Source organism: Marmota flaviventris, chromosome 7 (assembly GCF_047511675.1).
Source record: "Marmota flaviventris isolate mMarFla1 chromosome 7, mMarFla1.hap1, whole genome shotgun sequence".
Taxonomy (NCBI): Eukaryota; Metazoa; Chordata; class Mammalia; order Rodentia; family Sciuridae; genus Marmota; species Marmota flaviventris.
The window spans coordinates 35,651,438-35,665,769 of record NC_092504.1 but is presented as its reverse complement, the minus strand read 5'-3'; the positions used below and the strand labels follow the sequence as shown (position 1 = coordinate 35,665,769).

The following is a 14,332-nucleotide window of genomic DNA, read 5'->3' as shown; positions in this document are numbered from 1 at the left end:
TATTCTTCAAGCATCTTCTAACCTTTCAACCAGAAGTGTTTCCTTCCTCTTCCCACTGACCTTTATATCACTTTGTGTATTCTTTTCTTGAAGCATTTAATCCCTCTGTAACTCAAGTTCGATTTGTGGGCTTGTCTAATTCTCCTTACTCATGCTGTAAATGTAAATTCTCATGCTGTAAATGTAAATGTCCTATTCACTGTAATAACACCCCAATGTACTTAGCATAATTAAGATTCAATAACTATTTGAATTTTGTTGAAAGAAATTGGTATGAGCTTAGATTGCAAAGCTACCTCAAAACGTATTAAAACCATATGTATGATAAAACATAAATACCATTTAAAAATATTTCAGTAGGAATAACTGATGGGTTCTTTTTGTTTGATCAGTTACCTTAAGATTGGACAGGAAACTTCAAAATTTCTGTTTTCTTGGATAGTCATGTACCAAACCACATTTTATTAATTGTTTTCCCAATCTTTAATATAATGAAAGTAACAGGGAAATCAGACAAAAAATTAGCATAGTGGTTACTTCTAAATAAAAGCCAATACTTCTGCAGGGAGAAGAATGAACTTTGGAACACAGAGATGAGAATTTGTGCAATGGAACTGTATCGACTATATAATAATCAGAGTAGGAAAAATTGTTGAAAATGGGGTAACAAGTAAATTTTTAAGTATGCACAGATGTATTTGTGTTTACTAGGTCAGCATCTAACAGATGAAAAGAGATAATTCACTGAGGGAGAATTAAAGCTTGCAGATGTTATAGGGGATGTTAAAAGAATAAGGCGGAGGGAGTTCTGGATTAACTAGAGCAAAGGCAAATTGGCTGAAGCAATTTATTAGAGCAGAATAAATGATCAGGATGGAACAATATGGAGATTCTTATTTAAAATGAAGGAAACACCTGGCTGTCCTTTCACGTCTTTAAATATTTGTTTAAGATGTGACAGCCGCACTATTCAGTTGGCTGTTTGTGCAAGTGTATGTGCCTCTTTGTGTATATGTGTCCCATACATCACAATTAGGTATGCAAAATCCTAGAAAATACATGCCACGGTAAAATGCTATGACTCTATTTACAGAACTCTTTCAATATAAATGTCATAAGGGTATAATGATGCTTGATTTTCATAGCTTTCGCGAAAGAGTATACTTTCCGAGAACTGTCACAGCAGTACTTTTGGTCCCACGTGCTCTTCTAGAATCTTTCCCCTCTCCTTTCAAGCAGCCATGTCTATGTTTTCTCCCTAAAAATTGGGAAGACTTTATTCTGCTTTGATTGATAGGATATGGTGACCGTGACACACTGTGACTTCTCTGGCTAGTATATAAAAGATTATACGTTTTCTGCTCCTCACTTGTGCAAACCTGGAGCCCTGGAACACGATGGAAAGACCACGTGCACAGATCAGAGAGAGAGGGTGTGGGAGAAGGAGAAAGGAGAGAGAGAAGAGGGGAGAAAGAAGAGACAAGAGGAGAGGCCAGGCCAGGCAGAGGGACACAGGAACACTCAGAGAGCTCTGGCCATTCCAGCCCTTGACTGTTTGAGACCTCACAGCTCAAACATCAGATGATCCTGCCCCAGACACTCTCTCATTTCACCCTTGCGAAACACCTTGCGCAAAAACTACCCAGCTTAGCTCAGAACTAAAAAGATAGTGATAGTTATTGTTGTTCAAGCCACTAAGTTTGGGGTGGCTTGCAGTGCAACAATATACAATCAGAACAGCATTTCCCAGAAGATATTAGGGTGTTTGTATTTGACAAGCTAGTAAAATGATCAGAAAAAAAAAAAGATACTCTATGTCACTAAGTAAATCTGTATCATTGTTAGGGCTGGGATTGAAATTCAGAGTTTCTGTCTTAAATCTACTCTAGCTATTATGGGGAAAAAAACACAACATACTTTAACATTTATTGGCATGGAACTTTATAACACACAATTTACTTAAAAGCTAGATTTTTAAACAGCTGATTATTGAACCTGAGTAACTTAGTGTACTGAATAGGGTTTTCATTAGCTGAATTTATAACTTATATTAGAATGCTTTCCTAGATTAAAGGATTGTGCTTTAATTGTATCTTTTAAGTCTGACTGGATGATGTACTTTAAAAGTACAAAGCAGAGATATACCAATATCAATACTTCCCTACCTAGTAGTAGTACATAGAAACAGGGATAAGTCACCACTAATTAGTCACACTGTAGATAAATAATTTGCTTATCCTCATATTAGGGTTCCTGTATACAGAGAATCCAATTAAAACAACTGAGAAATAGTCCCTGTCTTCAGAGAGTTTAATATTTAGGTGCAGATAGAAAACAGATATATATGAATGGTAATTGAGAATACAAACAAGCCAAAGATAAATAAATCATTCTTTGTACAAGCTATATTTAAGTCCTGAGTAAAGTGGTAGGCAGGTTTGTTTGTTTGTTGTTTGTTTAGGAAAAAATATAAGTGTTTGGCACACTCGAATATGAGTGTTTAAAACCCAAGTTATAAATTATGCATTTCTCAATGTTTAAGCATTTGTTGATAGGGTAGTAGATTCATCTTCTCATTGTTAAAAACTGTTAGGATGCACCATATAAAACTGCCAATTCTTGAGACTTTACAAAAGTAACTCTTTCATGGGGTTGAGCCTCACATTTCACATTAGCTTCACACAGGTGAAAATAATGTTGCAGGATCAGACAAAGTGCTTCCTATTGAAGACTCCAATAATTTCACATACGTTCAATCATTCCTTTAAAAAATCCCAATGATAAGAGAAACAATTTGATTTATTAATGGATAAATACTACCTATAATTGTATCAAACTATCAGCATTCCTCTTTCCACTCCACACTTATAATTTTTATAGTATATTATCTGGGAATATTTATTTTAATTTTCTTATATTTTTATTATTATCATTATCATTATTTTTATTACTGGAGATTGAACCCAGGGTACTTAACCACTGAGCCACATCCCCAGCATTTAAAAAAAAATATTCTAATTTGTTACGTATGACAGCAGTATGCATTTAAATTCATATTACACATATATAACCACAATTTTTCATATCTCTGGTTGTACACAACATAGAGTCACAGCATTCACATCTTCATACTTGTACTTAGCGTAATGATGTCCATTTCTTTCTACTGTCTTTCCTACCCCCGTGTCGTGTCCCCTCCCTTCCCTTTGCCCTGTCTAGGGTTTGTCTGTTTCTCCCATGCTCCCTTGCCATCCCCATTATGAATCAGCATTTTTATATAGAGAAAACATTCCCCATGCGGTTTTGGGATTGGCTTACTTCACTTAGCATTATATTCTCCAACTCCATCCATTTACCTGCAAATGCCATAATTTTATTCACTTTTATTGCTGAGTAATATTCCATTGTGTATATATATCACAGTTTCTTTATCCATTCATCCACTGGAGGGCATCTAGGTTGGTTCCACAGTTTAACTATTGTGAATTGTGAAACATGGATGTGGCTGTGTCCCTGTAGTATGCTGTTTTTAAGTTCTTTGAGTATAGACCAAGGAGTGGGATAACTGGGTCAAATGTTGGTTCCATTCCAGTTTTCCAAGAACTCTCCATACTACTTTCTGTATTGGCTGTAGAAATTTGCAGTCCCACCAGCAGTGTATGAGTGTGCCCTTTTCCCCGCATCCTTGCCAGCACTTATTGTTGTTAGTATTCTTGATAGCTGCTATTCTGACTGGAGTGAGATGAAATCTTAGAGTAGTTTTGATTTGCATTTCTCTAATTGCTAGAGATGTTGAATAATTTTTCATATATTTGTTGATTGGTTGTATATCATCTTCTCAGAAGTGTCTGTTCAGTTTGTTCAGTTCCTTGAACCATTTATTGATTGGGTTTTTTTTTTTTTTTTGTGTGTGTGTGTGTGTGTGTGTGTGTTAAGATTTTTTGAGTTCTTTATATATCCTCGAGATTAAAGTTCTATCTGATGTGCATGTGGTAAAAATTTGCTCCCATTCTGTAGGCTCTCTATTCACCTCACTGATTGTTTCTTTTGCTGAGAAGAAGCTTTTGAGTTTGAATCCATCCCATTTATTGATTCTTGATTTATTTCTTGCACTATAGAAGTCTTATTAAGAAAATTGGGGCCTAATCCGACATGACAAAAATTTGGGCCTACTTTTTCTTCTATTAGGAGCAGAGTATCTGATTTAATTCCTAGGTTCCTGATCCACTTTGAATTGAGTTTTGTGCATGATAGGGGTTTAATTTCATTTTGTTGCATATGGATTTCCAGTTTTCCCAGCACCATTTATTGAAGAGGCTATCTTTTCTCCAATATATGTTTTTGGTGCCTTTGTCTAATATAACTGTAGGGTCTCACTAAGTTGTTTAGGGCCTCAATAAGTTGCTGAGGCTGGCTTTGAACTCATGATCCTCCTGCCTCAGCCTGCTGGGATTATGGGAGAGCACCACCACACCTGGATATTTGCTTTGTTTTAGATTAAGATATTTTTCAGGGGCTGGGGTTGTGGCTCAGGGCAGAGCACTTGCCTAGCGTGTGTGAGGCACAGAGTTTGATCTTCAGCACTACATATAAATAAATAAAAAATAAAGGTACATCAACAACTAAAAAATATTAAAAAAACCCAAATATTTTTCAAACATTTTATTAACTACAAACTTTTAATCAAAGAACTAATTTAATAAATCCAGTTGTTTTAATGTTTCCATTAAGAACAAGCATCATAGGAGAAAATTAATATTTATAATAGTACAATTTTATTTTCATAGTAACTTCATTTAAGAAGCATATAGTGTTTTACATTCATTACCTAAATGATTGTCTAGACAAAATCAGTGATAGAATAAAAATTTCAAAGTATAGAAAATAATTGAATTTTTGCTATTAGAATTGTAACAATGGAGTCAAACTCAAAAATGAGTAATCGCTGGTCAAAATAACAAATTAAATAAGTATGTAAATTTGGAAGCATTTCTAAAGGAAATTCTAACTTGCTGTTAGAATTAACATTTTAAAATTATCTTATATATTACAGTGTGCTTTCCAATCAGTGAAACAGGCTTTTAATTATAGGAAAAAATTTATATGCATTTAATATCCCTCATGTTAGGCTCCTGGTTGATGTAATTTGACCAGGATTTGAGTGTATCCAGATTCTGAACATTATCCCTTTTTCCAGCCTAACTAAAATTGTTACCCAGAATGTCCTGAGGTAATGGTGATCCTGTTGCCCTTTCCCCCAGTTTGGGGAGATAAGTCCTGTTTCAAGTTAGCAGCTAGGTAGGAAAGATGAAATATGAGACTGTGTTTTAACCACCCTCTCACACTCCCCACACCTGATTAAATAGTCACGAAAACACAACTTTTTGTTAATAAATAAAGGATTCGAAATGATTTTTTTTTTCACAAACACCTGTTGACTACTTTTTATGTACCAGGCATTACATTAAATGCTTAGCTATATTGAATTACAATACAAAGTTTTCATAAATTTGAACATTTAACTTATTAGAGTTTTACTAGGGGTCGCCCTAACATTTAATTTTTATTTTGTAAAGTTTTTAATATAAAACAATAACTTGTTACATTATATGAAGATATTTAAATTGCTGGACTATGCCATCTATCACATGCATGAAATGTACAGATACTCTGAATTTTCTAAATATCTCATTTGCAAAAGGTTTTTCCTTTCATGAAATCACTGACATTTTCAAAATTGATATATAAGAGATTTGTGGATAAACTCCTCTTTATACTCTGCTTTCCAGCTCTCTCCAGATGGAACAGCAATTGTTAAATTTTGTAGATGATTATTCCTATCCTAGCTTCAGTCTTGTTCTTATAAAGGGTAGCGTTGCTTAGTTTGCTCTGGCAGGAAACCCTTTACTTCTTGCCTCACAGGAGGTCATACGCTCACAAAATAACCCCTAGTCTGGCCTTTTTCCAAGAGTGATGTGTACTGAAAAACGTGTTCAAATTTTGCCATTATAGAGGTTTGTAAGGGAAACATAAACTCTTTAGTGATTACATGATTTTCTTTCTTCTCTTTAGAGCTTTCTTTCTTTTTTTGGCTAGAAAAACTCTCATAGTCTCCATTCCATGTGTTAAATGACTTTATTTAAGCACTGGATTCTAGCCTCCTCTTATTAGTCCTGTGATAAAATTTTCCAAGTCATGTTTTCTTACCCAACCCTCAAAACACACAGGTGTTTTTGAGCCATAAATGCTGAAGAGCTATGAGGTAGAACACAGAAGCCACTGGCTGTGTGTGGCTATTGAGCACATAAATTATGGCTAGTTTGAGTTGAGATGTGTTATAAGTTTAAATAAATTTACCTATCTAACTTTTTACTTTTTAGTGTGGCTACTAAAATTTGAAATGATTTGTCTGTTCTATTAAACAGCACTGATTGAAAATTGTGGTCTCTGAAATTGGAAACAATCTCAGTCTTTTTACTTAGAATTACACGAGAGTCTTGGGGATTCTTTATATATATACATATACATATATGTGTGTGTAGATATATTTATATATATGCTTTTAATAAGAAATGTGTATTTCTTTAATAAGAAAAACAAATACCACATAGTTTACTGAAAATTAGAAGTTTAGCTGGACTTTGATACAAGCACCCTATAAAGAGTAATTAAACCACAAGCAAAAGTTTAAAAAATGAACAAAGTTGAAAAACAAAAATAAGAGAAAGGGTAAATTTGATCAATGAAATCATATCAGTATCTAGGATGATAATGTACAACAAAATAGTGTCCACAATGAATATAGAAAGGGAAGGACAGAGTGGTATGAAGACATTCATAATGGTAGATCTGTATTCCCATAGGCCTTGGGGTTAGACATTTAGAAAGAAGGTAGGTGGAGCTACTATAATTAGTTTACTGCTTCTGGATCCCAAATGCATCCCATTGGGATATATCTTTGCATCTATTCCTTAAAAAATTGTTTGAAACAGATGTAATAACTTAAAATAAACTCCATCAAATTTGGATGACCCTGTTACCAGAAGCGTCATCAAAGTAAAGAGCATGTGGTCATTTCCACCCTGCTCAGGAGGAAACTGAGATTCAAAGAGATTAAGTAACTTGCTAAAATCATAAAGCCAGTAAGAGAAAAGATTTTTAACACAGTTCTATCTGGCTCAAAATCCCACTGTTACATTTTGTGTTTTCCCTTTCCTATCAAAGAAGACACAGTTCCTGCCTTTAAATAACTCTGACTAATGAAGAAATATTTAATTTTTTATTTTAAGTTACAAAGGGTTATGTGTTATAATCTGGACCCAATATATCCTTTATGTTTGTTTGCTGTGCTTTTTGAGACAGTTTTGGCTGTGTTGTTTAAAAATATGCTTGGAATGGGTTCTAATGTAGCTTATAGTCAGAGAAATTTGATGCTTTGCCTTTGCACAGCAAAATCTTCAAGGACCATACTTGTGATCAAGTAGGTCTTAAGAACGTTAATGGTGTCTGTGGTTTGGAGCAAATTGATTCTGATTGTGGTGTTTGGTGTAGATTGCTCAGTGCACCAAATAGATTGCTCCAATCATGTCTATCTCTCTTTGCTTTCCTTTCTTTTTTAGGTCTGGGTTTATTTTGATAAGATTTTGTTCTCACTTGTCTTGATTTTAATTGTGAAGGCAAATCTTACCTTTTCAATCTCAATGTCAGGACACAGGTGATGTACTGACATCTATTCACAGTATGAACACATTTCTAAGCAGTAAGCATTCAACAAATAAATGGTTGCTACTTCTTAGGTACAAGGCACCATTCTGAGGAAAGAAAAGTGCATCCAGCTTCAAGCCATACTTACAATCTGGTGGGAGACAATTCAGTATGATAAACTTTGTTCATATATAAGCACAGGGTTCTGTGGGAGCAACTTAGGGGGGATCTTCTGCTTTAGATAAAAAAAATGCAAAGATTTCCAGAGGAAGTGATATTTAAACTGTAAGGAAGAGGTAAGCAGTGGACAGAGACCAGGGAACCAGTGGAAGAAGAGAAGAATTCCTAGCACAGAGGTCAGGTAAAGGCATTTTGGACCTGCAATTTATTGGGTTTGGAATTTGGTTGAAAGGTATAGATGTGAGAGGGTGCGAGAGAGTAAGAGGAGTAGCCAAGAGAGAAGAGATTAAGGAGAAAACTCAATCAAGGTTGAAGGGATAATTTTGAAAAGCAACATTTCACACAATGCAATACATTTTTAATCTTAAGATGATTCATTTGGAGCATAAATTTTTAGAGGCCCCTATAAGCATATTCTATGTAATTGGACCTGTAATTGAAAATAGAAATGATAATTTCAGTCTGATAATATTGGACTCTTCATATTCATATATATATATGTATTCATATTTATTGTATATCTACTTCATTACAATTCTATGGCCTGCACCATACGTATCATTAGGGACATTTACATCATGATAAATGGGCTTCATTAATAGTGCTTTGAGGCATTATTATTTATTCATCTTTGAAGGTTATAAAGCTTCTATTAATTCATTTTTCTAGGAACTATTATTTTAAATCCAAAAAAATTTTTCCTATTCTTCAAGTGAGATAGAAAATGATCTATTTTTCCTATTATTTCAATGCTCAATTTTAGCTTTTGAATAAATAAGGCCTAATCAATTCTACTTTTCTTTTTTAGTTTTTGGTGGACACAACTTCTTTATTTTATTTTTATGTGGTGCTGAGGATCGAACCCAGTGCCCTGCGAATGCCAGGCGAGCACGCTACCGCTTGAGCCACATCCCCAGCCTCTCAATTCTACTTCTTATTTTGATCAGTAAATTTATAAATTTGGGGTAAGGTAGTGGTTTGAGTAAGAGGATTGCATGAACGTGCATAGTGCAAACCCGATTTTATTTCAATCTCAGTTGTTTGGCAAATATATGTGTTCTTTCATTAGTCCGTTAGGCTCTTTCTGCTTCAGGTAATCAAACTTCAAAATTGGTATAGCATTTTCTGTGGACATGGCTTATACGGATTAATTAATTAAATATAGTTTGCAATGCTCCAAAAATAAAATGTTATTAATTTGTGAAAAATTAAAATTAAAATTGCATCTCAAATCTCTTTCTTTCTTTTTGCGAATTTAAAGAAGAAGAATTATATAGAACTTAAAAATATTAAAATCTGGACACAATTCTAACTTTTAATGGAGAGTTCATCTACTATATTTTTATAATATTTTTGGAAACGAATTACGCAGTGTCACAACATGCTGTATTCACCTTTGTACTTTTATAAGCCAATGATTCCTTATGTTTCTGGACACAAAACCAATCGCATATGATACCTTTGCTATGTACAAATAAAAATTAAGATGGGCTTAAATTCATTTGTGACAAATTGAGCTTAGAAAGCTACCATTATCTTGCTCTGTGACACTGAAAACTAAGAGATTAATGAAGAAACTGATCAGGATTAGAAACAAGAAACCAATAGAATAAGTTTCCTCTTTGGCCCAATTCCACTGTCCATAAACATTTATTAAGCATCTTTCATGAACTGAATGTCATAAAGATGATAGAAGGAAAATTGCATTATTACGTAATTACTTCACTGTTTGGGAAATTGAATCAGATTCTGAGTTTTAAATCCTTAACTAGATATAAAGCATGAAGTTAAATAGTAGATTATGAAATGTGACTGTAGTAGAGGTAACAGGCAGTTCGCTCTTCCTTTAAAAAAAAAGTATTATAAAGTAACTGTGAGAGATTAAACCCTCCCTCGCCTGTAGTCTTTTTGCAGTTGTAAACATTTGTAGTAATTTCAGATTGTGTGCTTGGCGTCTGTGTTATAATCAAAACCTAATCTCTCTCTCTCTTCCCTGCTTCTTAAGGAGAGTCTAGGAAACTAGTTTACTGGGCTAACATGGAGGAGGAAGACAAGGAAGGATGGATGGGAAAGAGAAAGGAACGGAGAGAAAATAAGGCAGGGACAGAGCAGAAAGAGAGAAGTCTCTTTTCTGGGTTTGTTTTTGGTGGCTCCCTGCCCACTTTTCCCATTTGGCTGCCCAGTAGCATCTCCTGCAGTCTCGGCCCTCAGCCCCGCCCCCTAGCGTCGGAGTCCGGTAGCCAGCGGCTGGAGCCTATCTCTTTAAATGACAGCTGTGGCTGGGGTCCCAGTACTGGGCTTGACGTCAGTGCCGCCTCCTGGGCTGCGAGGAGTAGTTAGCGCCACCGTCCGCGCTCGGGGCTCGCAGAGCGCTTGCAAGCTGCTGGGGCGGCGAGTTTTCTTTGCTCCGGCCCCTCCTCCTGCCCTCCCCGCGGAGAGCGAGCCGCAGCCCCAGAGCCTCTCGCAAGTCTCCCTCACACTTCCCCGCAGTCGCCCCAAAGGAGCGGTCGCTCCTCCTCGCGCCTCCTCCACCGCCGCTCCCGCGGAGCTACTCTCCCGCGCATCGCTTCCCCGATGGAGCTCGGGCGCCGCCGACGCCGCCGCTGCCCCGAGCCCTGAGCCCCGCCACCCGCCGGGAGGAACGCACCGACCCGAGGGTGCAGGGCGCCCAGGCGCACGCAGAGGGCAGGGGGCTGCGAGGCGTGCGGTGCACGGGCTCTGGGAACCACAAAGTGCTGCTCTCTCAGGTCACCTGGCCGCCGGTGGGGGGGACCATGGCTCTGAAGGACACGGGTAGCAGCAGCAGCACCATCCTGCCAATTAGCGAGATGGTCTCCTCGTCCAGCTCGCCCGGCGCTTCGGCAGCCGCCGCCCCGGGGCCCTGCGCACCCTCGCCCTTCCCCGAGGTGGTGGAGCTGAACGTGGGCGGCCAGGTCTATGTGACCAAGCACTCCACGCTGCTCAGCGTCCCAGACAGCACTTTGGCCAGTATGTTCTCGCCTTCTAGTCCCCGGGGCGGCGCCCGGCGCCGGGGCGAGCTGCCCAGGGACAGCCGGGCGCGCTTCTTCATCGACCGGGACGGCTTTCTGTTCAGGTACGTGCTGGATTATTTGCGGGACAAGCAGCTTGCGCTGCCCGAGCACTTCCCGGAGAAGGAGCGGCTTCTGCGCGAAGCCGAGTACTTCCAGCTCACCGACCTGGTCAAGCTGCTGTCGCCCAAGGTCACTAAGCAGAACTCGCTCAACGATGAGGGTTGCCAGAGCGACCTGGAGGACAACATTTCTCAGGGCAGCAGCGATGCGCTGCTGTTGCGAGGGGCCGCAGCCGCCGCGCCCTCGGGCCCAGGAGCGCACGGCGGCGGTGGCGGCGGCGCCGCGCTGGACAAGCGCTCGGGCTTCCTCACACTGGGCTACCGCGGCTCCTATACCACCGTGCGCGACAACCAGGCAGATGCCAAGTTCCGGCGTGTGGCACGCATCATGGTGTGCGGGCGTATAGCTTTGGCCAAGGAGGTCTTTGGGGACACGCTCAACGAAAGCCGCGACCCCGATCGGCAGCCTGAGAAGTACACGTCCCGCTTCTACCTCAAGTTTACCTACTTGGAGCAGGCATTCGATCGCTTGTCCGAGGCCGGCTTCCACATGGTGGCGTGTAACTCCTCAGGCACCGCCGCCTTCGTCAACCAATACCGCGATGACAAGATCTGGAGCAGCTACACTGAGTACATCTTCTTCCGTAAGTTCGCGACCTCTGCATTTCCTAATTTATCCGCCGCTCCCTGACCCTGGCAGGTTCCAGCTCAGCTGTAGCCCTGTAAGGGTGTCCCCTGCAGAAGTGCCCCAGGAGGGGGCTGGTTAAATAGTGCAAGCAGGTCTTCTTGCAAGCCTCCCTTATGAAGGGAGGACAGTTTACTCTTTCCCTCCCTTCCAATCTCTCTTTCTAGATTAACGTTTTCGCGAATTCAGTAGCACCCAGACCCTACTTAAGGAAGTCCTCTTCCATAACTTTATTGATCTTGCCCTCTTGCCCCGCCTAGCTTTTGGATGCCATGGGTTGTCCTAGACTGAGGACAGTGGAGAGGAGACAGGAATACATGCTGCGCTCACAGCTCACAGGCCTTCCTCCTATCTGCTTCCCTGGGACTCTTGGCAGGGAGTGGGGGGTCAATTTGTGTGTCTCTAAGTGGTGGTCTTCCAGGTGGCGGAATGGCATCTAGGCATTGCTGTACTTCGCCCAGAGTATCTCTCTCCTAGGTGTGGGCCAGCGCAGCGGCGCCAACCGTGGGTGGTTTCAGTAGGGGGCAACCAAGTGGTGGATGTGCCTCTAGGATTCCTCAGGGGCCTGGGCGTGGTAGCGGTTGGTGGCAAAGCTTATACTGACCAATGGAAACCCACAATTACCCGAGGCAGTTAGCACCTCAAGTGCAACTCCCCCGTTTTGGACTGGCAAGGGTGGAAGGAACTAGAGGGCTTGGATGTCTGAGTGCAATTTTCAGGGTTGGAGATTAGAAAGGGAACATGCCTCTCTCTCTCTCTCTCTCTCTCTCTCTCTCTCTCTCTGTGTGTGTGTGTGTGTGAGAGAGAGAGAGAGAGAGAGAGAGAGAGAGAGAGAGAGATGAATGGGGGGGGGGAGAGGGAGATAGATTATGTTTCTTTTTTTGCATCCCTTGGGTGCTAAATGGGGTTGAATGCACTTTCCCACAGTGAACATTGCATGGGTTTTCTGAAATACGAGAAATAGGAACAGGATTTCAGAAAGTATTTGACACACTTCATCTATCTATCTATCTATCTATCTATCTATCTATCAATCATCTATCTCTAGCTATCCATTTAGCAGTGCATTTCTGGTGGGGGCTCTGTGGAGTTCAAGAACTGTTTGTAGGTAGAGTGGGAGTGTGACCGGCAAAATTCTCAGTGACAAGTGTAAAGTTAGAAGGGCAACAACTTGAGGAAAATTTGGATAAATGAAAAGTTAGTTGAGATGGGTTTGCCATTATTTACAAACATTTTTACTTTGGCATGCCACCAAAGAAACTTGCTTGTAGTGTTAGAAAAAGTAGCATTGAAAACTCATAAGGAACATAGATCTGCTTTGATTATGTTTACTTATTTTACTAATTCACTCACTAATGGGGAACTGTACAATTTTGTACACTTTGATTTGATTTGAAAAGTAGGTAAAAGCACAAGGTTGATTAGAAGGTAGCTCATTGTCTGTATATTTTGGTAACCTTGGAGGTAGGAGACAGACACAGCACATTAGCTCTAGAGTTAGATTGTCTTTTAAAATAGTTCTGGATTTCCTGAGGAAACCATGCCAAAGAATCAAATGAAGTGTCCACTGAAGTGGTAGATCAGAACCCAATTGTCTTAACTATATCAAAGTATTATTTGTTACACAGGAGCAAGGTTAATGGTCAGAGAAGCCACATGAAGGAAGGTAGTATTTTTAAATTCATACAAAATTGACATCTCTTCAGTATATATTAAATAAACATTTTAGCATATTTTATTTCTTTATCAATGAACTTTTTTAGATTTTAAATATGTAAATCATTTCATCAAAGAACTATTTTCAAGCATTTCAGAAGGTGGTATGAAATGAAATTTTGCCATTTTTGTGATTAGCGATTTTTGTTAAAATAGACAAATGCATGAGTGTTTTACAGAGTTAAGTTTCTTAAGATTTCTTAAAGATTTTGGTAATCTTTCATGATTTTAGTGTACCTCCTCCCCCCCCCCCCTAGAAAATTATGGACTTGAGAATGTTCATTACATTGATCATGAAGAGATAATACAGTTGGCCCATAAATTAGGAAAACTTAACTAATAAGATAAATTGATATTTGAAATTCAGGATCTTTAAAAAATCTGGAGCTAGGATTATTACATAAAATAAAATATTCAATATATTGGATGACCTTATATATCTATGAATAACCACTTGCAGAGTACTCACTTTCCTTTTGAGCTCTGAAATTGATTCATAACAGTCCCAGAAATATTAGGAAGCAACCCAGAACTTTTTTTTAGGTTTATTCTAACTTTAGGTTGAATTATACAATCCCAGATTAAATATTGTCTCTTGAAGATGCAATTCAGCTATGACTCAATTAAATATAGCTGTCATTTTAAATTTGAATGTAAAATTTATCTTGAGTACTAACATATATATTTATACATATGTACATGTATGTAATATTTTATATAGCTTCCATTATATTGCCACAGATTATACTGAGTGGAATTTCTTTTAATATTTATCATGAGAGTAAAATTATTGGATGACCTTATATATCTATTTGTGTTTTAGATGCATAAAATAATCTTAATGTTTTTATTTTCCCCTTGATACATATTTTTCAAGAATACTTATTTGTTGTATAAAATGTATTTATTTAGTGCATAATACATTATTGAGTTACAAGTTACAAGTGAACTTAGTG

At 38.6% G+C, this 14,332-nt stretch overlaps 1 protein-coding gene across 1 annotated transcript in view; it reads left to right on the top strand.

The window, feature by feature from the left end:
* The first annotated feature begins 10,505 nt into the window (after positions 1–10,505).
* Kctd8 (potassium channel tetramerization domain containing 8) overlaps positions 10,506–14,332 on the top strand; it is a 249,851-nt gene continuing 246,024 nt past the window's right edge. Inside the window, exon 1 of the mRNA XM_027939576.2 lies at positions 10,506–11,619. Coding sequence (XP_027795377.2) covers positions 10,659–11,619 — 961 coding nt within the window. The 5' untranslated portion in view covers positions 10,506–10,658. The remainder of the gene's footprint in view (positions 11,620–14,332) is intronic.